The sequence below is a fragment of the Symphodus melops genome, assembly GCF_947650265.1.
Source record: "Symphodus melops genome assembly, chromosome: 11".
NCBI lineage: Eukaryota > Metazoa > Chordata > Actinopteri > Labriformes > Labridae > Symphodus > Symphodus melops.
Window position 1 is genome coordinate 20,548,309 of NC_136701.1, and position 24,072 is coordinate 20,572,380.

Consider the following 24,072-nt stretch of genomic DNA (forward strand, 5'->3'; position numbering starts at 1 on the left):
AAAAAACATACTTAAATCTCACATCATGCTTTTAAGAAATTAAAGAAATAGTATAAAGTTGATTTCTTAGCTGTACCCTTCATAACACCAGAGCAAGTTCTGTTTTAAACTGAGACAATTCCTTATCAAAATGAAGGGACACTAAGTTTGGATGGTAGTGTAAGGACAGCTGTGTTTCATGCCACAGCAATGAACAAATGGTCAACACATGCTGATGCATGGGGGACAGGGAGGAGGGGCAAGGGATAGGTTATACAGCCATTAGTAAGCATTGTAAACTAATTACCAGATTATTGTCTGTTAAGGATCTCGTGTGCATACACTTACCTTGTTTGGCTGGAGCCACCAGTGAGACACAGCAGCATGTGAGGTAAGAAGACACCGTCCATTGTAACGCCCCCCCCCCACCCCCCATGTTGTGATGAGGAGAGTGAGGACTGTCAGGGCTAAGTTTAACTTAGCTCCAAAATATCACTGGGCCAGAGCGAAGGGTGTCACAGGCTGAAGGGCGAGAGCTTTGTTTACAGGGACAAACTTGGGTCCAGTTGTCCAAGATCTGATATATAAAATGAATTTAAAGGGCAACTACACTAATTTTACACATAAAGTCCAACGCTTGACAGAACAGGAGTCATTCAGCCTGTGACCCTAAAGAAGAAAGCTTACTTTGACTCCATGATAGAAGTTACAAACAAGAAATACATTTTGGTGTAGTTTTATTCTTTGAACGACAGTTTAACCACAAAAACAGGTAAAAAAAAAAATAAAAAAATCAGCATATTACCATCTTAAAAATATGAGATAGATTTTTTTCTTCATTGATCCAAAGGGAAATTTAAATACCGTATAACAAGAATGAAGGATTTGTTCAAAGTAGGTGGAGAAGCCTGTTCATGCTCTCATTTTTAGCAGGCTATTGTATCCCGTTTTTAAAGCTGATTAAAAATCCATCAGACAGCTGCAGCTCATGCAGAATTCTGATAGTCTAGATAGATAGATGATAGATACTTTATTGATCCCGAGGGAAATTCAAGGCAAGGTCTACGGCAACACCAAGAAAGTAGAGCACATTACAACAGTCCTCTGATATCTGCACCGGCTTCTTGTGAGGGTCGATTTTAAAAGCTTCCTTCTAGTTTAGAAAGCACCAAGCGGTTGAATTCAAAAGCAGAAAAAAGGCGCAAAATAACATGAAGTACTCGTCTACTAAAAACTGGCTAATTCTATTGAATTGGATTAATAAAAAAATTCTCTTTATTTAGAATTACATAAACAAAGACATTTAATCCAACCAAAATAATCAGATACTATCTTAAACATTTGTTTGAAAGTTACTTGCCACAAAATCAATGAAGCATTTATATTGGATACATTTTATCAGATCTATTAAGTTAAATGTACATGACTACATAATCTTTTATTAGTGTACCAGGTCATATTACTGTTGGTTATGTTTAACGTGATGTTTGCGTGCTGCGCGAATAAAGTATAGGATTGTTAAAATGCGTGTACCGGCTGATAATAATTGTGCCCCCCCCCTAAGATTAAGGTCTGATCAGCCCAATGTGATAATATTGGGAAATATGTGCAAAAGTTCGTTATACTAACTCTTCATTCAAACATTCATTTTTTTCAAAGTGGGACTTTGTCCAACCTCAGGGTGCATCCTGAGTCTTATTCAACTTTTTAAAATGTGGACAATACATTTCATAGTTCTTCTGTACTTCATCCAATTCTAAAAGCAAAACAAACACCATCTTAAAATAAAGCTTGTTGGATTTAATTTCAAAAATCACAATCAACAAACTAAAACTTGATTCATCAAGCTTTACAAAAGTCATTTGACAAGCAGCACTTTCTAAATCAAAAACACCTATGGTTTATCCAACAGCACATCTCATGTGGTTAAGTCTGAACAAGCTACAAAGCTGAAAGTTTAACCTGACACTGATTGCTGCAAGTAAACAAAAATGAACTGTTCCAGTAACAAAGATTGCCAAGATCACAAGCAGCAATTCCCAAATTATTAATCACCCGATAAAAAGCACAACTTTTTATCTTAATGGCATATATTAAAAATATCCTAACTACTGCGGTACTTCAAAGTGTCAAACGAAAGAGACCAGAGAACAAATGGAAGCAACAACACTTTGACCATATACAGGAAGGTTGGGATTGTACTGAGAAGGGGGTTAGTGTGGTCCACCCAGAGGAGATGATCTTCATCGGAGCCGTCCCGTGTTTTCCGCTGTCACGTCTGCAAATGTGGGACATAAACAGGGTAACTTCAGATTTTATGACAAAAGACAAACATTTAAGTCATTTGCTGTTCCTCACAATGTTTCTTCATGATAACTTACCAGAGTCCATCACCAGCGTTGTTGGTGATTAGCTCCTCGGTTGTAAGGTGCACGCTGACGCATCACTCTCATATTGCGGTACTTGGACATGATAGTGTAACTTTTCCTGAACACCGGCCTCTGATTTGGGAAGGGACGTGGCACTAAGCTCTCCTGATGAAGAAACAAGATAGGAACATCAAATCCTGGCTGCTAAGAAAGCAGGGAAAATTAACCACCGGTCTTTTCTATGATGTAAATTGTGTGCACACCATGAGTGGTCTTCTAACATTTCCAGACAGGTCAGGGCCGATGTTCCTCGGACCACCAGGGAACCTTTGTCTCTGTAAAACACGTTTCATCAACAATAAATGCAAAGTTCAATACTGAAAGAGCCCAAAGTCTGAATGAAAAAAAAAAAAATCTTTCAGTCACCTGCATGGGTCCAGGTCCAGGTCTCCTGAAGGACCTCCCACGTCTGTTGCTTTCCTGCATCATATGAAATGGTCTGCCGAAGAAAGAAAGAGAAGATACAAAAAAAGTGTCACTTGCTCTGCCTAGATTTAAATAAAAACCAAAAAAAGAGAGACTTGAAGAAATGTACCTAAACACTCTTTTGTCCAAATAGTCTTGTTTTTGTTCTTCCGACTCATTTGACTCAGTCCTGGAGAAACGGCTGGTAGGAGAGGCGTCTGTGTCAGAACAGTTTTAAGAAAGAGAGAGAGAGAAAAAAAAATGGAAAGATATTAAACTCTAATCCACTCAACAAAAACCAATCAAAACCAAGATTGTCAAACAAAAACATTCTGACGACTGGATTGCCTGACTGACTGACTTACCATGCCTTGGCTCTGGGCTGCGAGACTTCGGAGGTGAGCCATCTTTAGAAGAGCTTGGCCCGGGGGGCCAGTGAGACAAAACAACAAGGTCTCGTTTCTCAATGGGAGAAGATCTGAGGAGAGATCGTCGTAAGCAGTGTAAGTGACATCAGCATTTCTAGCCAGCCTTGTGTGTCAGTGTATTAATGCTTTAGCTATGGTCAGAATACATTAACACTTTTGCATTAATATTAACACAGTTTAAGGAAACGGTCTGTAAGTAAAACATGAGAAAATTAACCTGCCAACTCTTAAAAGTAAGGCAACTCATAACAGTAATGAACAGCAGTGTTTTGCAGGCAAACAAAGAATCATAAAGCCACGCATCACACATGGGTACTTACAAAAACCATGGATTGTCGTGCTTCTTTACTCCTATTTTTGTACCCTGAATCAATTTGATCTGTCTTCGGTTCAGTGATTGTAAGAGCGGGTAACTCTTGAGACAACGTTTAGATACCAGTCTAGATCACATCGTCAAATCTTGTATCATCATCACTCTCTCTCAGAGGACACAGGAGGACCATGCCTGGTTTTCAACGTCAGAGTGAAATGCTGCTTTATCATTGGTATAATCCTAGTTGTTCCTTTAGTCATTCTCTTCATTCTAAGGGTGTGGCAGGAGTCAGGGCTTTATTGTTTAATGGTTTTTCCAGAGAAGGACATCAGAGGGTTTTTAGAGGATTGAGTCCCGGGGAAAGCAGAGGTTCCGAAGTGAATGACTAACTTGCCAGGGTGACGTTTGAGTCAGGCTTCTTCTCTGTAGTTGTGCAGAGGTTTAAAGAGAGAGTATCCAGTCAAGTCTGTCCACAAATTAGTCAAGGAAACTTATGTAGGGCTCTGACTTCTACTTCTTTAAATCATCTGCTCTTCTTATACTTTAATGTGTTAGGCTTGATTTAGAAAATAGGCCGGGGCTTTGATCATCTCGAGTGAAAACGAAGATCAGGGAGATGACACAGTGATCCGTTTACTCCATGAAACGGTTGGATAAACTGCAGAGAACGTCCGTCTTCTCAGCTTAACACACTTTTTTTTTTGGTTACAAACTTCTGGTGCCATCGAGTTTGGTTGCATGTCACGTTCCACCCGTGAATATTCTGATTCCTTCCCAGCTGTTGGTGTGCACCCAAGATTACACAGAGGAACTGACCACAGCACATGCTGGCACGTGGGTCCAGTCCAAAAGCATTCACGCAGGAATGGATAAACAGGCCAGGCTGTAAAGGCCAAACTGATATTTTTTCGGTTTCCATGCAACATTGAAGTTGAAATTTCTGACTGATTCCAAACTCATCTTCAGTTTATCTATTAAAGATCCATTCTTTTGGTTTGTCTGGTGTCACCACATGAGTTGAGGTTTTGAAATGGGAGCATCTTCTTTTCAATTCTCAAAGACATGCATTAGCTTTTCCCAGCAAATTAACTTTAAGACTTGAAATCCTGTTTTTACAGGTAGTGTTGCTAGGATTACAACAATAGCTTTTCATATGGTAGCTTTTCTTTACGTTCAATTTAAGAAAATATTCTAGTCCCCATTGTGAATTTCCTCCTGGGAATACTCCGCTGGTCAAACGCGTTATAGTAGCCGTTTGTCTTTTCTTTGTGTTTCTATATTCTGAATAGGAATGTTGCATCGTCCACGTCTCCCTCTTCTTGTGTCCTCCAGTCGTGGGGGAGGTGTTGTGTCTTCTGGCATGAAAGCTGTTTAAAATGGATACACTCCTCCAAATTCCCAACGCACATTGAGTGTTTTCTTAAGCCAAAAAAAAAAAACTGAGGGTTTGGCCCTGGTTTTAAACTTCTGGTCCGTATAACGGGAATGTTTGGTTACTAGTCATTTGATGTGGATTAAAAAAGAGGTGAAAACACAAAATGCATTTGTTAGGTATCAGTAAAAATAAATGCATACATCTTTTTTTTCCTTCCAAACTGATTGCATCAAGTGACATCTTTCCAAGCATCCTCTTGGTGACTTTTGTTGTCTCCGTTTTCAGCAATGTTTATCGCCATCCATCATTGAAATTATGTCTAAAGCTCTAGCTCGCTTTGATCGTTGAATTTCCAAAAACGGGCCACTTGACATACATTTGATGTTTTATGATGGCTCCGTGACAAGTGGACAGACAGTAGATATTTAGTTGATGCGTGTATTCTCCAAGGTCCATGTATGTTGGAAATGTTTCCAAGAACTTTTAAGGGGAAGCTGCCAACTGTTGTTAAGGTCATTCTTAGTGCAGTCCTCTTCACGTCCTTCCACCAATTCATAGTTTTACACTACATGTTGATACCCTCGGCCCCTCTTCTATTGAGGATGAAGAGGCCTTTGCAATATGCTGAGGATTTTTTTTGTTCGAGATAATGAACACCAAGGCTCACAAACATGTATCCTTCAACAGCGCAGATCTCCACTCTTCTCAACAATGGCTCAAACACGTCAGGTTTTAAACCAGGTTGGCTTTACTGATACGGTGGGAAACTTTGCACAGTCTCCTCAGCCCACTTGATAGGAGGATTTTCAAAACATATGCAGCACGCAGACAGGGGGCTAACTGAAACTTTGCAGCTTTTGACAAACTGTATCACCGTTTCACATTAAGCTCATCATGACATCTCCATTTTCCACAGCAGGAACCCCTTCACATAGAGACACTCTTTCTTGACCTCCCAATCACCATCAAGCCCCTGCGAACAGTGCAACAAGGAAAATACCGTACCTGTGAGTGTTCAAGGACCGGCGAGATTCCACCTGTTCTTTGTCATCATCAGAATCTCTTGAGGACTTGCTGGAATCGCTTTCTTCTCTGGAAGGTGACTCTTGTGGTTTCACCCTCCTTGGTTCAAGCTTTCTCAGGGGAGCCGCATTTAACTGGAAACGTTTCTTTCTGAGAGCAAACAAAGAGTTCATATTTCCCTGCCAGGCAGGGTCGCCTGGGCGAGGCCTGGGTCTCACATGTGGAGGAATTCTGAGCCTCATGAGAGACTGTCTGCCCTTAATCAGGAAACCTTTATCCCTAAGAGACAAGGGTTTACCACCAAATGGCCTGGGAATACTGAGCAGCTGAGGTCGCTCTCTACGGGGGTATTTTGGAATGCCATGCTCCATTGCAGGGTTTGAGGTGGGCATGCTGATGTCAGATATTCTCCTCTTGCGGGGTCCTGGCATTTGCCTCTCCTGAGGGTTTCTGTGGTAGGAGGGTGATGGTGACGGGCCTCCTTTCCATGACGGGGTCCTGAAAGGGGGCGGGTGGGGGCCATCCTGTGCCCTTTCTCTGCTGTGGGACCTGCTTCCCTGCCTCTCCAATGGGCCACGCTGCCGCCTGGACTCTTGCTCAGATGACCACCTGCATATCCATCAAACAATACAGAAATCATTACAATGACAGATCCATTGTCGTGTTAAGTGGGAGGCGGAACTTAAACTTTTATCTTTATGTTTAATCTTGTAGCCCCTTCTTAATGCCATGACAGGAGGAAACGGGTAGGAGAAGTAAACTGAAAGGGTTTCGAATTAACGTAGTAAAACTCGTTGAATGGCAAGTGAAACCACATTTCCACAAAACAGACCCCCCAATCCCCTCTACTAATTTAGGGTTGGGGCAGAGCTGAAGTTATGATTAAGACCCCTTTAACTAGGAGTACTGGGCCACCTCTTTCGTAATTTTACCCAGCTGGGATTGCTGCTTGAATCGTGTACCTCTCTGGAAATGAGCCCCTCCCATGCATCTCTCTGGGGCTCCTCTGTGACCCAGAGGGCCCATGTTCTCCATTGCGTGGATGAGAGAACGCTCCAGCATCATTCCATCGCTTCATGCCATGACCCGAGTGCTCATGGGGTCTCTCTCTGGGAGAGTAATTCCCGCGAGGTTCTCGACTCCGCTGCTCATGATGCGAAAAACCTGACTGCCTTTTGTGGCCTCTGAAAGACCCCTGAAAGGTTGATGCAGGCCCTGGCCTCCTGTCAGCTGGGTGGTTGCGAAAATGTCTCGGGGAAGGGGACCTGTGACCTGACGGGGGGCCATGAAAAGGTGGGCCTCGATGACTCTGAGATCCTTGTGAAGGACCACGAGAGGATGGATGGTGGGGGACATGTGGGGAGCGGTTTTGCCTATTCGGAGAATGCCTCCTTTGGTTATGGTGCGGTTCCACTTTTGTAGAGTACGAGTATGAATCCTGATTCTGGGACCTCCAGTGATTGAAATGTGGCTCCCTTTGCTCTCCCATCAGGGGAACTCTTCCCACAACTGGGGGTCGTCCTCTACCTCTGGGCTCTCTCCAGTTTCCTCTATAGCTCGGGACATCTCTTCTGCTTTTGGAGTTGGGGGAGTAATTACCCTCATTTGGTTTAACGCCATGACCATCCTCGTAAGGTCTAAAAGTACACACAAAAAAACGAGAAAAATGAAATCATTATTGTATAAAAGCAAGGGCCAACTTTCAGTCCAAACCACTAGACAAAAGATGTTGCCTTAAATAAAAAACACCAACATATCTCCAAGAGCAAATTGATATATAAAAAAACACATTACCTGGGCTTTAAGCGTGGAGGTCCAAAATGTGGTCTTACCATCTCTGGGGAGTAGTGAATAATCTATGGAGAAGGAAAAGCTAATAAGTTTACTTAACCATATGATACGCTCACATCTTCAACATTTCAAAATGAAGAATGAGCAACATATTGATCCAGTAGGTGTCACCCAAGCACAAGCATGAAACCAAAACAAACTACTACTGTTTGTTTAGTTCTGATGACTTTTGGGTAAACAATTTGCCCGACATGTGGCGCATAGCCCTCTGAAATCTACTCGCCAAACGGAAAATCTACCCGCATTTGGCGCTTGGTGGGACTATGGCTGTATTAGTTAAGGTTTAACAGTGCCTAAAGCCACTTACAGCAATACAAGAGCTGTTAATCAGGGATAAGAGGTCAGTCAGTCTAAATCTAAAAAGTACTCTCGATATCGCCTTCCTGTAAAGTTTGAATATGAATAGAAACTTAAGAACTTCTCATCTTATCCCAGTTTTGTCAGTGAGTTTATCAATCAACATGTAAAATGCTCAATTAATTGTGATATTTATGTGAGGCAATATCCCGTCCTGTCCTAATCTAAAGTGCAGTATAGTATGAGTGTGGAGCTGAGGCCATGTACAAGCCTGACTCAGTTCAAATACAGGTGTAAAGAACTGATTTTCAAAAAGTACAAAGAAGGAAGGAAGCCCAGAACAACAGACCATAAAGATGTACTGTTAAAAAATATTCATCTAAACTTTAGAAATGTAAGAAATTGAAACGGAAGTAATATGTGATTAAGATTGAGAATGGAAAAGGGGTAGAAATAAACAAGTTTATACTTCTTACTACTCCACTTTTCATACATGTTGAACTGTTTAAATATTTTGTAGGTTATTTTGCACGTTTATGTATTTCCCAACAACAACAACAAAAATGTTCTTATTTTATTATTCTTACTTGTTTTTCCTTTCATTATTATTTTTTGTTGTTCCTTCACATGTTCGAAATAAACCAAAATAAAAAAATTAGATTACAACTTCAATACGCTTCTTTTTCCTTACCCATACTTTATTTGAATATATATATTTTTTAAAAATCAAAGTTATGAACAACACATTTGTAGTTTCAGCCTGGTGCCTCCATGTTTGATATCAACGATAGACTTCTTACATGAACACTACTTCTAAACTGAAGTAACCTCAAACTCAGCTTTCTGTGTTAGCAGGAGCCTAAATGTCCGCTCAGGTTTATATTCGATGTTAAAAAGACAAATTTAGAAATGCAGGTCGAGCTAAACGCTTGAAGTAACCTTATCTCCTTACCTTACCAGTTAGCCGGCCTGGGTATATTAAGCTAACGTTAGCATGACGCGACTATCGGAAAATGTAGTTTTTATTATGAGTGATTTGGGGCGCATGAACCTACTCTTTGAAAAAGGTTTAACGACGACACATTAACTTTAACGTCAACGACAAAACAGCATAGATGGATATTTTTGGCTTACAACTTACCAAAGACGAACCGTCGAGGTAGAGACAGAGACGGTCGTTGCGCAGTTGACCAGCAGAATGAGTGAGTTTCGCGCATGCTCACGTCCGTTTATGCAGTGCGTTGTTCAGGGCAGTATTCTCCACACCGCCAGGGGGCGAGAGTGGCCAAATTATTCTGGACCAGGCAAGAGGTCAAAGAGTACTTGATATATAGATATATAAAGACAACTTAACTCGCTTCTTGTAACACAGGATCCAGATAACAAACTGCAGCAATAACAAAAAAAAAACATCAACAACAATGCCCAGGAATCAAAACAACAATAATTTGGATGAGTCAGCACTAATCTTTCGAGCAATGCTGCTAGATTGCTTTCATTTTTTTTCAAAGATAGATAAAAAATATTTAAAATAATTTATAAACCAGTCAAAGGAGCGGGTGAACGTACTTATTTTGACTTATTTACAGAAAATGTGCCAATACTTTTCTCTCTTCCAATAGAATCAATGTAACTAACAAAAAAGTATGTTGTTGTCAATACACCATCTTTCATTTACACAATATTGAGGTGAGAAGAAGGTTGTAAACAAAAATCCCAAACCACGCCACTTCGGTGTGTGACGTATTGAACTCCCTCAGGCAATCACAACTCGTCCCCAATTCCTTAAAATATGTAATTGTCATAGGTAATTTGGTGTTTGATTATAAGCTCCCCTTCGTGATTTTATCCAGATGAATTAAGTCTCCAATATCACATTTGGTAGCCTGAAATAAACTACTTGGAATTGCATAGGCTTTTTGTTGCAGTCGTCACGCCATATCGTTCACCTGTCAATCATTCAAAGTGTGAAAAATCAGTCCATACTAACTTTAAAAAAATACAAGATACTCTCATAATTTGACAGAAATTGTTTTGAGAAGGGGAACATCCCAAAAAAGGTTGTGGGTACCTTTAGCGTGTCAAATATCTTCTTTAATATCAGTAACACTAGCATACATATCTACACAATTATACACACGTTACAATACATTCAAGCAAAAACTTGCAATTTGAGTCTTCTGAGTACTTTGCATCTCTCTTCACATCTTAATTAGAAAATGATCTTTACCACAATTTGGCTGCTTTATAAAACACATGACACACAAACAGAATTCCTAGTTTGACAGTTTATTGTTTTGGATAAAATTACCATGCTTACCATGCACAATGTCTACAGCAATTACATAACTTAGAGTAAAGTGACCTGTTATGTTATATGGGTATGAGCTGAGTAGTGTGTCTTTATACTCATTTGCATTTAGTTCAACTTCGCCCCTGTGCAAGAAAAAGCAGCATTAAAGTAACTGTGAAACACCAACATATGCAAGATACACGGCACATCCTAACTTTGGACTACTGTATTTTTACTGTATGGCTACTTCACTCAAGACAGTTTAAAGTCTCTGCGGGCTATTTATTGTCTAAAGAACATAATTCTTAATGTAAGTGACACAATTATGTGCACAAGCTTTTGGTGTTATTGTTTGCAGCATGGAAATGATGCATTCAAAACCAAGGTTCAAGTATTACAGGTCAACTACTCGACATAATCCTAGCGGCCAAACAGGAAGGACTAAAAACAGGGCCAGAAGACAGTGAAATGGTTTGGCTCATAAATCCAGTCTCCGATAAGGCATCTCTACTGAAATTACATGTATACATAACAAACTAAATTAAAATTTCAAATAACTCCTACATTACTCACAAAATAAAGCAGCCCAATACAGGACCGCACAGTACAACAGGATGAGAATAGATACTTGAGCAGAGTCTTTATAGCTACAGGAACCAGTTGTTGATTGTAAAGGAAACACAATAGCCCCATTGCATTTCAGTCCTACATACAAATAGAGCTAGATATCTGCTGATTGTAATCTATGGATGTCCATGAATTAATGCATCCGCTAGTTCTTTGCCTTGGGACACATTAACACAGCAAGGTACAACTACAAAAAAAACAAAAAAACACAATCACATGAAGTTGCTCAGTTTTCAGTATTTTCATCACATGAAATCAATTTAAACAATAAACTCATTGGTCAAATGGGGAACTATACAGTAATGAAAATAATGTGAATGCAATAACTGTATTTGCAAGTGTGTCCAACTTAGCGGTTCACTTAAGTCTGCAGAAAACAATTGGTATTTTAGCATAATTTGTATTGATGGCGTGACTTTTTCAAATGTGCCAAAACATTCACATTGGCAGCTTTAGAATAATTTTTCTTGCCCACGTGCAGTAAGAAGTCTCTGTAACAGAACATTAAAGATTAAAGGGAAAGACCTCATTGCTGTGAAATCTAGAATATTATCAATTAATTGATGGGGCCTATTGCTAGTTAAGGAAGACTAAAGGACTGCAGTGGTCTTGGATTTCTGCTGGGTTTAGTTTTCCAGATGACTCCATCACATTCTCGCCTAATCAGTCATCACTACATGCAGACAACATTGCCTAAGAAAAAAGTTAAAGTGTTACAACTCTTTAAAGTCATGCCTTTCCCAGTAACTCACTGGATTTGATTTATCTTAAAGGCTTGAGAGGGCATACGGAAATGCAGAGGTACAATGCAGACATCAATACATTGAGCAGGTTTTATCACTCGAGACATTGGACTTAAATGTTAGCCAGTGAGGGTACTGTGCAGGGAGAGAAAGAAATTGTTATGCTATCATACGTTAGCAGTACTGTGTTGCACTGTATTAATTCAAAACCCTGATATATTTGTTTTTGTAGTTATATAATATACAGTATGCACACACTTTGTCTTTCAGAGCCTCTTGCACATTTGCGAACACAACAACTGTAGTTTTAACAAAATGTAATGCTTACAATTGCTATGTTTTTAAACTATAGGGGATGTCTTGTTTATATTGCAAGTTATATTTTAAAGTCTCTCAAGTTAGTTTCTATGGCTCTATTCCCTTATGTTTCATGACACATGGGCACACACAAAATGTGAGTTTGTGTGTGTGACAGAAGGAGAGAAAAAAGATAAGCGAGAGAGGAAGAAACAGAGTGGGATAAATTGATTACTTGATGCTAAGTTTATTTGAGGATGGAGGAGCCAGCCCAATTAGCTTTGAGTCTGACATAGGACTGACAACCCCTTCAATAAGGTTCTTGTTGCAGTCACCCATGTTGCTGTCAGAGGACAGTTTGGGGTAGGTTACACCACCTGTCAGGTCTATCAGGTCTTCCAGGGCACGGGCGTTGTTTACACTGCTGGGATGGATTTCATTGACTGGTGAGAACTCAGGGATTGAGATGAGCTCCTCTTTTGAAACTGGGCTGAAATGCAAAGATAAAACAGCAATTTTATTGATCTAGTATGGCTGCCAATATCCTCTGACATCACACTCAGGGAGGATAGCTTAAATGCTCTTATGTCATACTGTTGTGTTGAGGATTTGTAGATTTGATCCAAATTTTCTAATTTGAATGGGCAAATTGTTTATGGAAACGTGGAAGGACTCAAGAACATATTTCATTATAATATTAAAACCAATGACTTCAGTATTGCTCACTAACTAGCATAAGATTACCACAATAAACATAAACATAATAAAAAATATATAATTTTAGCATTTACACACTTCCCTGCTAACAGAAATATTTGACAAAAAATTGGACAATAATTGTCTTTCTGATGCCTCTCAGTGTATATGTGTATGTGTATGTGTATGTAACACTATCAGATGGTTATTTTAGGAGTAGTTATTTCTTAAACAACAATAATATTAGATATGAAGTGGCTGAATGCTAACAGGCAGATGCCAGATGCCCCACAATTCTTAATCTTACTTCTTAGTTCCTGATCAACATGAAAACAGGGAACTTACAACCAATAAGACTCAAACATTGGTGTAGGATGAAGTACAAATACAACACTTGAGTGCTATTCTTAGATTGTTTCTGTGCTGTTGTTGACTCTTTAGTTACCAGGCTACATTTCATCCTTTGGACGTTTGCAAACTATTTCAAATTAAACTGAACCATTTAGACTGGTGGCTACCTAAGCATTACTTTAAACACCTTACATTCCCTGTTGGGAATAGAAAATACAGCGTGTACAATTACAAAACAACAAAAATTCACTAATTAGCACTGTGCCACGTACTAGCTAAATTGCCATTATTTTATTGTTTTACTGCTATGTGGTGTATACTATAGCTTTTAAATAGAGAGCAGGCTGTTGTCACACTAAATATAACAGTACCACACAATAACTGCTTTTAAGCTTCACACCCTGAGTATGGCATCACAAGAAAATGGCTATTGTAAACAGTTATTTGGTATCCTGTGTTAGTGTGGAGATGTTACATAATACCAATAAGCAGTGTTACCTGATGACTCACCTCACCTCCATCGACTGCACCCCGTCAAAAGACCCTGTCCCTTTCACATTTAGCGGCTCCAGCTTGATGACTGGGGGGGACAAGTGTCCCACTGGCAGGGTTGTCACAGAGGGTTTAATAACCTTGTGTATAACCTCCATCTGGGACCCTGCCTTTGGTTTCCCCTCAGCTGTCACCACATGCAGGGTTTGTTGTTTGCTTACCTCAGCAGTCACATGGCTTCTTATCAAAGCACTTCCTTCCCCCTTCACTGCTCCGTTCATCATACCTCCCTCCTTTTGGTTGACTTCAGCTGGCTTTTTTGGCTCTTTATTTATTTGGTCTGTGGCTTTAAAGTCAGCTCTGTGCTGATCATTTACATTCATTTGCAACTCCCTTCCCTGCAGCTTGGTGGCACAGGACTTGCCATCTGTGTTGAGTTGGCTGACGTCATGGGTCTTTTTGGTGTCTGGTCCCTTGTCAGGAACTTTTTGTGTTGGTGCCGCTGCATGAGTGTTGTTTTTCACTGGCATACTCTTCCGATTGTCCATCTGTGCTGCTGCTGCTGCTGCTGTTGCTACTTTCTTGATCGGGGAACATTCCTTCGTGTTGTCTTGGACAGTGGCTGACTCTTTAACCTGAAACTCAACCTTTTTGATTGTTTGCTCATTCACCTGAGCAATACTTTGAACAGCATTTACTTCACCTGTGGAGAATGAAAAAGACCACAGTGGACTTCACTTTATTTGGACGGTCCAGTTAATAACTGAGTCTGTTTTTGCTAACAGTTACTGTCAGACATCATCACTATGAGTCAGTCTTTTTGTATGTAAAACCCAAATTATCTGGGAATCAACACTGAACAGTCCCAATAAAGTGTAAGCTCACACTGGCGTAGGGCAGCCCCTAAATGGAGCAACTCATTTTACAGTCAGCTCCCATGGTACTGCTTTACTGTAAAATCTGCCCAATCGGGAACAGAAGGGTCTTTGGCTGCTGCTATATATTCTATCGAGAATATACTGTATGACCCAACCCAGATGTAAAAGGTAATTAAATGTATGGTCTAAAGCACAAGCAAAAAAAATCTTGACTGATATAAGCTGGATAAGGATAATAGCTTATCCAAAGCCTAAGCATAATGTAATAACAAGAGAAGGAAAAAAAGAACACAAGGAAAATGTTGGAGACAGTACCTTGTTGAGTTGTCACTCAAAGTAATCTTTAAAAAAAAAAAAAACACTGCACATGCTCAAGAAAAGCTGAAAACGGAATCACATACAAATCATACATGCCCTGTTTGCAATTTTTCCAGCAGCAAGGCATAAAGAGAGGGGCAAAGTGAGCAGGGACAGCAGGCAAACTGAAGTACTAGCAGGGCGACTTAATCAAATACTAACCTGTTGGCTTCGTCTCAACCTGCTCCTCCCTCTGATTCAATGCAGAACAGAGACGATCAAGTTAATGTTTGATGTAATGAGGACACAAAACCAAAGTATGACCAACAATACAATTTAATAAAGATGACGACAGAAAAACAGACTTTTAATAAATAAACAAAAGGGTCTTGATCGAATGATCAGCTGGTGCTTAATGGCTGCAGGTTTACTGTATGAGAGCAAAGCTGTCTCTTACAGTACCTTCAAGTCAGCTTCAGCCTTCCTTGTTCTCTTCATTATCTCCTCAATTCTCTGCAAAAGAACAGCAACATTTCATGTGTGTAAACTTTACAGAGGTTCAAAATGCAATCTTTATTCAGACAGTTCTTAGGCTGTCCTTTCAAACGATTTCTTGGATCATTATCACCTTTTTTCTTAGTTGTCTTTCCTCTTCTTCTTGTTGTGTCTGCAAGTCTCTGTCTTGCCGTTGACGCTCGGCCTCCTCATGAGTCAGGACTTTAGATTTTTCTTTCTGTTTTGATCAAAAATAATTCTATTAGTGACCACACTGCAAGAATTATAATATAATTTCATGAAAGCTGATACGAGCAGCATGAAGACTACAACATCCTACAGCGATATCCTACCTCTATGTCAGTCAGGATCTGTAGTTTCACCTCCTCCTCCTTTTGATTCCCTTCTTCTTGTTTCATCCTGTGAGGACCTTCCTCTTTTTTCTCTCCTTCCTTTGATTGTTTAGCCTTCGCCTCCTGTGTGCGCTGATCCTGTGTGAGTTGCTTCTTCAGCTGCTCTTCCCTGAGTCTGATTTGGAAGTACATACACATGTATTAAAAACATTTTTATGCTGCCTTTAATATAATAAATGAACTGACTTTTGTTCTTCCTCTTGCTCCCGTTTTTTCTCATCTTGTTCCTTCTGAGCCCGAGCTAGGCGCCGGCGCTCTGCCAGCAACTTGGTGGCCTCCTCTGCATTTGTCGTGCCGGCGGCCATCTTTCCTGTTGAAATGCCTGTTGTTGATTCTTTCAAAAATAGAAAATAGAAACTTGTTGTAAGATTATACTATTATATTATTAAGTATAAATGGCTCTAATGTGTCTAAATGTAGCTAGTATACAAATAGTCTAGTATCATCTGCATGAAGTTGACCCTCTATCTTGTCTCCATCCGGAGTACTACTTTCTTTCTTCTCTGATTGAGCAACTTTTGGTGACATGTTGTCCTTTCTGTCAGGTGAGCGACTTTTTTCACATCTGTCAACTTTAAGCTGCTTGTCAAAAGCTTCTCCCTTAGGTGATCTGACGTCCACATTCTTCTCACCTTGAGGCGTATTTGTTCCATTCATTTCACTACTTTTCTTCACTGCAGTCTCAGCTTTGGATTGCTCGCTGTTTTTCTCTGTCTTCTTGTCTTTTGCTTTCCTGTCATCAGTCGACAGGTTTGAACGATTTCTTGTGGGAGAGTTATGGTACTGATGTGTGTTGTTAGGAGACTGGGCACGCATTCTGGATGCAAGCCTGCACACAGATAGAGATCTTTTACATCAACACGAAGCAGTCCATGATAGAAAGGTCTGTAGCAATATGCAACAAACGTAATGTTTGCCTGCCTTTAAGTTTTAACCCTCTATAAAAGTCTTACTTGGAGGTAGTGGGGGAACCCAAGTACTTGGTGACACTAGCAGGAGATTCAGATCTCCTCACAGGTGATCCACATCCTGGGGATGCAGTTCTTCTTTCTCTGCGGAGCCGCTCTTTCTGTATGCAGTCAGAGAGATTTGAGACACAAACTTTTTGCTCCGATCCATTCATGTTTGATTCCTATGTTTGTTTTGTCATTTTGTTGGGCATAAGGGTTTGTGGCATATCTAACCTTAGGGGTGTTGGGGGTGGACTGTGAGCCTCCTTGAAATCCAGCTCTGTTGTGATCTGCAGGATTCAGCGTGCTGCAGAAAGGTGACCTGTGAGGGCTGCAGGGTGCTGCATGATGACAAACATGATGCTTTTCAAATCAGATAATGGCAGATAACAAGTGACAGAAGGATATTAATACAGAAGCCAGGGCGGAGGCTGACTGGAGAGCGTGTGCTGCAGCCAACTGATGCTTACAGACTCGATTTTTCCTGCCAAAATCAGTTGGCAGACATAATGCTGGGAAAGACTATTTAATCTGAGGATGTGTTGTATTTAAGGCCACAGTCTTAAAATGTAAGTATTGATTGTGGTTCTGATTCAGCTGAAAAGAGCTGAATGATTTTCCACTATAAGATCAGGCCCGACTAACAGATAGTGAGCTCATCGTTGTCTTTCTTCTGCAAGTATACAGCCATTACGACGTGTGTTGATGCCACGCGAGGCATTATTAGAGTCTGTAATCTGTTCAGTGTGATTCATGCACACGCAGGCCAGAACGGTGGCTGCTAACAATAACACTATTCAGAACTAATTCACCCAGACACAACCAAAAACAAAAACAGCAAATGAAAACACCCAAAGTAACAATCTCAGAAGCAATTCCCTCAACATTGGATGTATCGTACAACACAAGGAGCAATCTTTTCACTGTCTCTCATAACTTCTGTTCCATCTGTCACCATCTGTAAAGAGTAATCTCTAAAGAGCACTGCCTTCTCACTGCGATGCCTGTATCTGTTTCTATTTTAGTGCACAATTTTCTATTCTAGGTCACAGGCGACTAATCTCCAAAACCATCCATCACCACTTAGCTGCTTTCATTTTTTAAAACAAAACCCTCTTCAAAAAAAGAGAAACAAAGATGTCTGGAAACAGTGCAAGTGAAACCGCAACGATGATTACGAATTTCAAGTCAACCCTTCTTCTGTAGCTTGTCTGTAATCACTGAAAGATTACTCAACTAATCCCACAGTTGATTTAGAGGGAAACACTGAAAGTCGTCCTTAATTAAGCAAACACATGACATAGGAATACTAAGACAAGGCTGATGAATGAACGGAGGAAATGGATCTCTGCAGACCAGATACGGTCCATGAATTAGCCAATGTTTTCCTTATCGTCTTTTTTTTCTGCATGGTGGCTCATGCAGTCATGCTGCAGAGTTTTGGACTACAATGGATGTTTCGTGCCTGGCAGAGGAAAGTACTTAGTGTTCCTTCTCCCTTTTTTCCCTTCCTCACCAATAGTTTGTCTGGGCTACTAACTTGCCGAAACTCTGGTTTAGACTTTTTTTTGTTTTTCTTTTTAAAATGGACTTTTAAGGGATAGATTGGTTCATGCTTTTTTGTTGTACTGACCGTCCATGTTATCTTGTACGACCACCTAATCTCGTACTTTCCCACATTTTTAGAAGGTTTTGTTATTTTAAGAATTAGACAAAACAAAGAAGGATTAAAGAGTCCCTCAGGTTTATCAGGAAGATACAAATGTTTTAGCTTCATTTAGCTAAAATATTTGTATTACATACTGTTTCTGTTTTTGGTAAATGCCTCGATATAAATTAAGCTCCTGTACTATATACATTTGCTCTATGATTTGAATTCCTAGAAGGGTTTTTCTGCATGTGCCAAACATAAACGCAGCAGAGAACAAACACAGCAAACACACCAAAGTCTACAGTAGCTTACATTAGCCCCTTTTACATTGCAAGTTCAAGGAAATACTTTGGTGTCCTTGTTACACCTCATCTGTGATGTAAATGTCAAAAATGGGGGAAATGGTGAAGTAAAGTCATTCTGCATGAGCCGGCTAAACATCGGAGTGGAACGGGCGGAACAATACTGTGAATGAAAACTCCTAGTTTTTTTGTTTTCATGTTGGTTTCTCTCGTGCATTTTAACTCTGTAAAGTACATCAAGGTCACCCACTGGGACACAAATATTAAACGAGGCACATACAATAAAAAGGACAAAGTATTACATGATGTAATACAGCAGATTCACAATGTAAAAGGGGCTAAAGTGATTCATTTAGCATAATTACAGTGTATCTTACTTGCACAATAAAAACAAAGCAGCCTAACAAACATGCATTACAGGAGGAAAGCGTTTGCCTTTGGTCCACCCAAAGGTAAACACACATAGACATGGTAACTATTGGATGAACAGGAGGAGAGACATATTTGGGAGGGCAAAGTAGGAGGTGGGGTGGGGTGGGGGGGGGTCTTAACTTTACCAGATTCGCTCGCAGCAGGAAGGGGGGAGGCAATGCCATGGGAAAAGGCGGAGGCAGCAGAGAAAGGGAGTGGGGCATTCTCACTGTCACCTATAGGCAGCGGGCGGAGCAGAGTAGAGCAGACAGAGCATTATGGTCAGTTTAACTGAGCAGTTCCTCGTCCAGCTGTGGAGACCTAGATGGGAGTTAACGTACCAGCAGGGATGTAATGACACTTGTTACTTTGGCCTGATTTAAAGCCATCATGTGTACATTTTTCTGTTAAGACTTCTCTGTTGGGGGTATCAAATAGGTCACTCAACGAGAAAGTAGTGCACTCTGAAGATTTATGCCTTATGTTGTGCATTTTAATCTTTCCTATAAGTTCAAAAGTTTAGTTGTGCGATAAAAAGACACCAGTGCTGATGTGTAACTCCATCCTCCTTCTTTTGGAAACCAGGAACAAATGTCTGCTCATGCGTACTTCAGCAGCCAGGCTGTCAGCAATGATCAGGCAAAGAGAAGGCTCTTTCCAACACGTATACATTCACTCACGCGCTCACTCATTTCGTGTCAGTTGTCTTATAGAAACACAGCGCTATATTCCCATTTAAACATTTTCCCATCCATGCTTCTTTTATCCAACATGATCTGTATTTACATCTGTCCGATCTCCTCTGACCTGCTCCTGTCGGGCAGCCTCTGCTCCAGCGTTTAGTCCTCTGCTCCAGCTGAAGGCTTCGCTCCAGAGAGCGTTTCATCAGGGCCTCAAGACGCTCCTGAAAGACAACACAGCAGAGAGGACCTCTATTTGAACATTGTCATGTAAGTGGCATGAAAGCATTTATACACAAACAAATAAAAAGACAAAAAGCCATAGTGCATTCTTTAATTTGAGACAGATCTGGAGAATGCCGTTATGTTAATTCAGCTGACCCTCTCCTCCTCAAGCTGCTGCCTCCTCTTCTCCTCCACTGCGGCTCTGCGGTGCTCCTCTTTCTGCCTCTGCTCCTCGAGACGCCTCCAGCGCTCCTCCACTGTGCGCTCATACTGCAGTCTGGCTCGGCGCTCCTTCTCCCTGATCAACTGCTCCCTGGCCGCTGAAGGAGACAAATTCTGCTTCAGGTTAAACAGAAACATTGATTAATTGGAGCGCTGTTGTTGCATTGGGCTAGTCCTGCTGTGGGTCATTTAGTGTTCAGGATATATAACAGAAAAAATAGAAATCCTCTTTTTTCTTCTTTTCTTTTCTTTTTTCTTTTAAATTTTGCAACAGTTGAAACGTCCTTTTCCCTTCGTGGTTTGGTGATATATGTGAATTCTGCCATTATAAAATGATGTGAATTGGATTTTGCCTCGCAATCTAGAGCCAAGACTATAAAGGAGACTTAAACCCTAGTCATCATGAGGAAACTGCTGGGGCAGCATGATTTACTGTGAGAGGTAGACCTACTTCTGTGGATTATTCAATGTTGCTGTCACATTCTCTGAAGTGACTGAGCTCATCACATCCAAAAACCCAGTGAACTCAAAGTAAATTGTCTACTGGCTGGCAGAGCTCTTCCATAACCAATTAAACTGTAGAAAGAAAAAGACAGCACAGAAAACTTTGGTCTGGAAAGCAACTCAGCAGGAAGCCTTTTTATTTCCCCCCCTGCCAAAAGAACAGGACAAAACTTACCCAGGCTCCTCTCCCTTTCCTCACGTCTCTCTTTGGCTAATCGCATCCTATCGTCAGTCTTCATATAACCCTCCACAACTGAAAGATCAACCAAGATGTTTAAAAAAAAGGAAGTGACAGTGCAGTGAAATTCAAAGAGAAAAGGTTAAACTGCATCATCAAAGAAACCATGGACCTACTTAGTTTACCTGCATGGTTGTTGTTGATATGTGAAGGGGAGGCGTGTCCATTTATGTATGGCTTCTTCTCTGTGTTAGACAGAGCTGACATCACCATTACAGAAGGATGAAGAGAAGGATAAAGAGGAATGACATCAGCGCCTCAGTACTGACCTGTAGTACTGATTTGTAACCAGCAGGGGGAAACATTTCTGCAGCTCCGTGTTAAATGCATTGTGTTGCAAAATGCCAAGTACAGTAGCCCCATGCCAAGGGCAAACTGCAGCAATATGCAGGAGAGGGGAGGAAACTGTCCTTGGCAGAAGAGACTGAGCACATGCTGAGTGTCTCTTTTAGTTATTTCTGCTGTCACCAGCTCCTGAACACAGTGACAACAGAGAAGCTCCAAAACACATTTTCATTATATCTACCAGCCTAGACAATCATTATCTTATTATGTATCTAAAATTGCAATAATCCAAACCGCTGTGGTGTTAGTGATTTTTTTAATTATCCCGATGAAAGTGTGACGGACCCAGGGGAGGATTACTCACTAAGTTTTCCGGTACGGACTGGAGAGCTGTAACCGTTAGTCGGAGATCTCTTCTCTGGAAGTAGAGCAATGGATGGTGGTGCCATTTTTTCTCCTATAATACACAAAACAAATCGAAGGATAATCGTTTTTCCGAACATGCACGCTGACATTCCCACATCACAAATCCCAATTGTTTCACTTAGTGGGAATAGAGCAGTTTGCTGGTATGTGGCCCAGAACTATAACTGCAGGGAGTGTGTGTTGTGTTTTTGGCTAGGCTAATGCACAAACCTACCGGTATATCTTAGGAACCTGCTTATTTGCCAAGATGTTTATTCCCTTCTTCTGATTAACTGATAACTCTCTTTTCTGGAATTTGATTCTGTCGTCGACTGAAACCTTGCAGACTTCTTCATGTGGTTTGAATAAGTGATGCTGCTGTTAGCGAGGAACAAACTTCCACAGAGCACATACTGTGCATGTGCATAATACTGGTAACATTTATCATCGTCAATCACAGCGCTTCAGTAATTTTCTTCTGTGGCGACACTGGTGGTCTAACAAGACTCGGGTATGTTTACCTTGGCTTTTATAGCTTTGAGGGAAAAAGCCATCACTCTTTATTGCATCTATAACTTCATACTTATGTATATTACAGAGCTGTCCAGTCACAACTGTGAAAATAAATACTTCAAAAGAGTATTATGTTCAAAATGTTTGAAGCTTCCTAAAATAATCTAAAAGCATCAAAACGTCTCCAGTGTTCCCTGAGCATGATTTTGCATGACAACATTATGCCCAGTTAGGAATCAGTGTTCAGGGCTGATCCAGACCCTAGCCAGGACTGACCTGGCACCCCTTGAAATCTGGTTGGTAACCAATCAAATGTGCCACTAAAATATCCTAAACTAGAATTGACAATTTACCTCGTGAGAGATAGATATAATGTCAAATTCAACTTTTTTTTGCAGTGATGCAACAGGCTGCTGCTAGCCTTTAACTATGTGTTTTTATGTTGTGTCGCTTTTTTACAAAAGGAAAACATGAATTGCATAAAATCTGTATAATGCTTGAATAATAGTTTTAAAAGATTTTTGGAGATTGAAAGGGTAAATAAACGCATTTGTAAACTTCATGTCAACCCTACCTTAGACAGTGCCCTGGTTGGACACCCCCCCCTCCCCCCCCCCTGTCTAGATCCACCCCTGCCTTGTTTGACTTTCAGCATCCCGTTAGACCAATTTAGACCAGAGTGACTCAACTGTATCAAACATGATTATTGACCTGTAGGGAAATCTCCCCTCTGTCAGGGCGTGGAGGGCAGCCCATAAATAGGCTTATACAGAGCTCTAGAGACAATGGCCCTGCAGTCTTCAGGCCCAAAGACTCTTCACATACTGGATTTGGTGCTCTTTCAAATGAAACAGTGTAATCCACGTGTATGTGCTGTGTCACAGGCATCACCCTCTCAATCCATGGAACCGTTTTATCAGATTGAGTTGCGTCACCACTAAGAGAAAATAAGATAAGATAGCATACACAACAACAAAGCCTAAATACGCTTTGAAATGACTTGACCCTAACCATTTGCCGAAAAGGAAAACATGTGAATTGCACAATGATACAAAGGCTCCCAGTTAAACGTCTCTCACTTTTTCTCCTCGCAATGTTAAAGTTAAGGCTCAGTGATTTAGTTATAAGTGGGTTATAACAATCAGTCCATATGTCTGAGGTTTTATAGACGTGCATTTAACGAATTGGCACATTGATAAACAAAACAGTGCCGCGCGCAGAGCAGAATCATGCACAGTGGAAATGTCAGTTGCGTCATTCATATGTCTGCTTTAAAACGCAGCGCGAGAAAAAAAAACCCACACATAACAGTTATCATCACGATATCAACGTTACAAACCTCAAACAAAGCTCACCTGTTATTGCGTTTGGTGATGTGATTGTTTTTGCCATGGTAGCTGTCATAGGCTGCATTCAACAGAATGGACGGGCGCGCATTCACCAAAAACACTCTGCGGTGATGTCAATGCAGCACAGGTATCCGTTTTCCTCCACAGCAGCAGAAACAACGGCAGCAGGAAGGACATCCACGGCGTAACAAAAACCAATCACATACCATTCAAACCGAGAGCATGGAGGTTATGAGATGATGTGAAGGAGAGAAGCGCTTTGAATGGATGGAGGAGAGATGCAGAGATGCAGAGAGAGAGAGAGAGAGAGAGAGAGAGAGATGCAGAGACTGGAGCAGAGAGGATGACAATGCGCACACATTATCGAGTTTACTATCGAGCACAGTGTGCGTCGCAGCGTAAAGCCTGTCCTGCTATTAACAAACCACCGGTAGATGGAGACATTTTACCATATGCACAGAGCTAAACCATGCCCAAACAAAATTACATTTCCGTTTTTTTGTCTTGGATATTCAAGTTCTTACCTTTAATATTTATTAAATTTATGTAATTATTTAAAAAAAAAAGGGGTTTGGATATCATAAACTAGCAGTTGTTTAACACATACTGTTCAGAGGATGTGAAAATCGTTTAAGTGGACTTAATTGTTAAAAGA

At 40.7% G+C, this 24,072-nt stretch overlaps 2 protein-coding genes across 8 annotated transcripts; both read right to left on the reverse strand.

Annotated features, from left to right (window-relative positions):
* Window positions 1-1,758: 1,758 nt before the first annotated feature.
* LOC306831361 (uncharacterized protein) lies at window positions 1,759-9,351 on the reverse strand. The gene is made up of 10 exons (XM_079355429.1): window positions 9,242-9,351; window positions 7,747-7,808; window positions 6,915-7,589; window positions 5,935-6,561; window positions 3,179-3,291; window positions 2,944-3,031; window positions 2,775-2,847; window positions 2,612-2,683; window positions 2,361-2,513; window positions 1,759-2,257 (listed from the first exon to the last, which is right to left on the reverse strand). Exons 2-9 carry the CDS (start codon window positions 7,785-7,787, stop codon window positions 2,370-2,372), a joined length of 1,833 nt encoding a protein of 610 aa, XP_079211555.1. The 5' UTR covers window positions 7,788-7,808; window positions 9,242-9,351; the 3' UTR covers window positions 1,759-2,257; window positions 2,361-2,369.
* A 979-nt stretch (window positions 9,352-10,330) lies between these two features.
* Window positions 10,331-23,880, reverse strand: map7d2a (MAP7 domain containing 2a). Of its 7 annotated transcripts, none has more exons than XM_079356195.1 (17): window positions 23,424-23,880; window positions 21,515-21,607; window positions 20,982-21,065; window positions 20,803-20,880; window positions 20,058-20,221; window positions 19,783-19,900; window positions 19,143-19,232; window positions 16,867-16,973; window positions 16,636-16,751; window positions 16,315-16,511; window positions 15,869-15,992; window positions 15,623-15,797; window positions 15,403-15,507; window positions 15,237-15,287; window positions 14,997-15,027; window positions 13,618-14,302; window positions 10,331-12,550 (listed from the first exon to the last, which is right to left on the reverse strand). In XM_079356195.1, exons 1-17 carry the CDS (start codon window positions 23,479-23,481, stop codon window positions 12,292-12,294), a joined length of 2,535 nt encoding a protein of 844 aa, XP_079212321.1. In that variant the 5' UTR covers window positions 23,482-23,880; the 3' UTR covers window positions 10,331-12,291. The 7 variants fall into 7 exon arrangements, with proteins under 7 accessions (XP_079212321.1, XP_079212318.1, XP_079212317.1 ...); XM_079356192.1 differs by having other exon boundaries at window positions 10,338-12,550; window positions 15,623-15,791; window positions 15,869-16,016; window positions 23,424-23,873; XM_079356191.1 differs by having other exon boundaries at window positions 10,338-12,550; window positions 15,869-16,016; window positions 23,424-23,873.
* Window positions 23,881-24,072: the final 192 nt, after the last annotated feature.

What these genes read in the sequence shown, in the direction of transcription:
- LOC306831361 (XM_079355429.1), bottom strand. Translation starts at nt 7,787, where the DNA reads ATGGTAAGACCACATTTTGGACCTCCACGCTTAAAGCCCAG. An exon ending in CCTCCACGCTTAAAGCCCAG is followed by an intron (nt 7,590 to 7,746) that starts GTAATGTGTTTT and finishes GTGTACTTTTAG; the next exon opens with ACCTTACGAGGATGGTCATG. An exon ending in CTGGACCTGGACCCATGCAG is followed by an intron (nt 2,684 to 2,774) that starts GTGACTGAAAGA and finishes CGTGTTTTACAG; the next exon opens with AGACAAAGGTTCCCTGGTGG.
- map7d2a (XM_079356191.1), bottom strand. Translation starts at nt 23,481, where the DNA reads ATGCAGCCTATGACAGCTACCATGGCAAAAACAATCACATCACCAAAC. An exon ending in AGCAGCTTGAGGAGGAGAGG is followed by an intron (nt 19,901 to 20,057) that starts GTCAGCTGAATT and finishes GTTGTCTTTCAG; the next exon opens with GAGCGTCTTGAGGCCCTGAT. An exon ending in GGTTGAGACGAAGCCAACAG is followed by an intron (nt 14,303 to 14,996) that starts GTTAGTATTTGA and finishes CATTCTCCACAG; the next exon opens with GTGAAGTAAATGCTGTTCAA.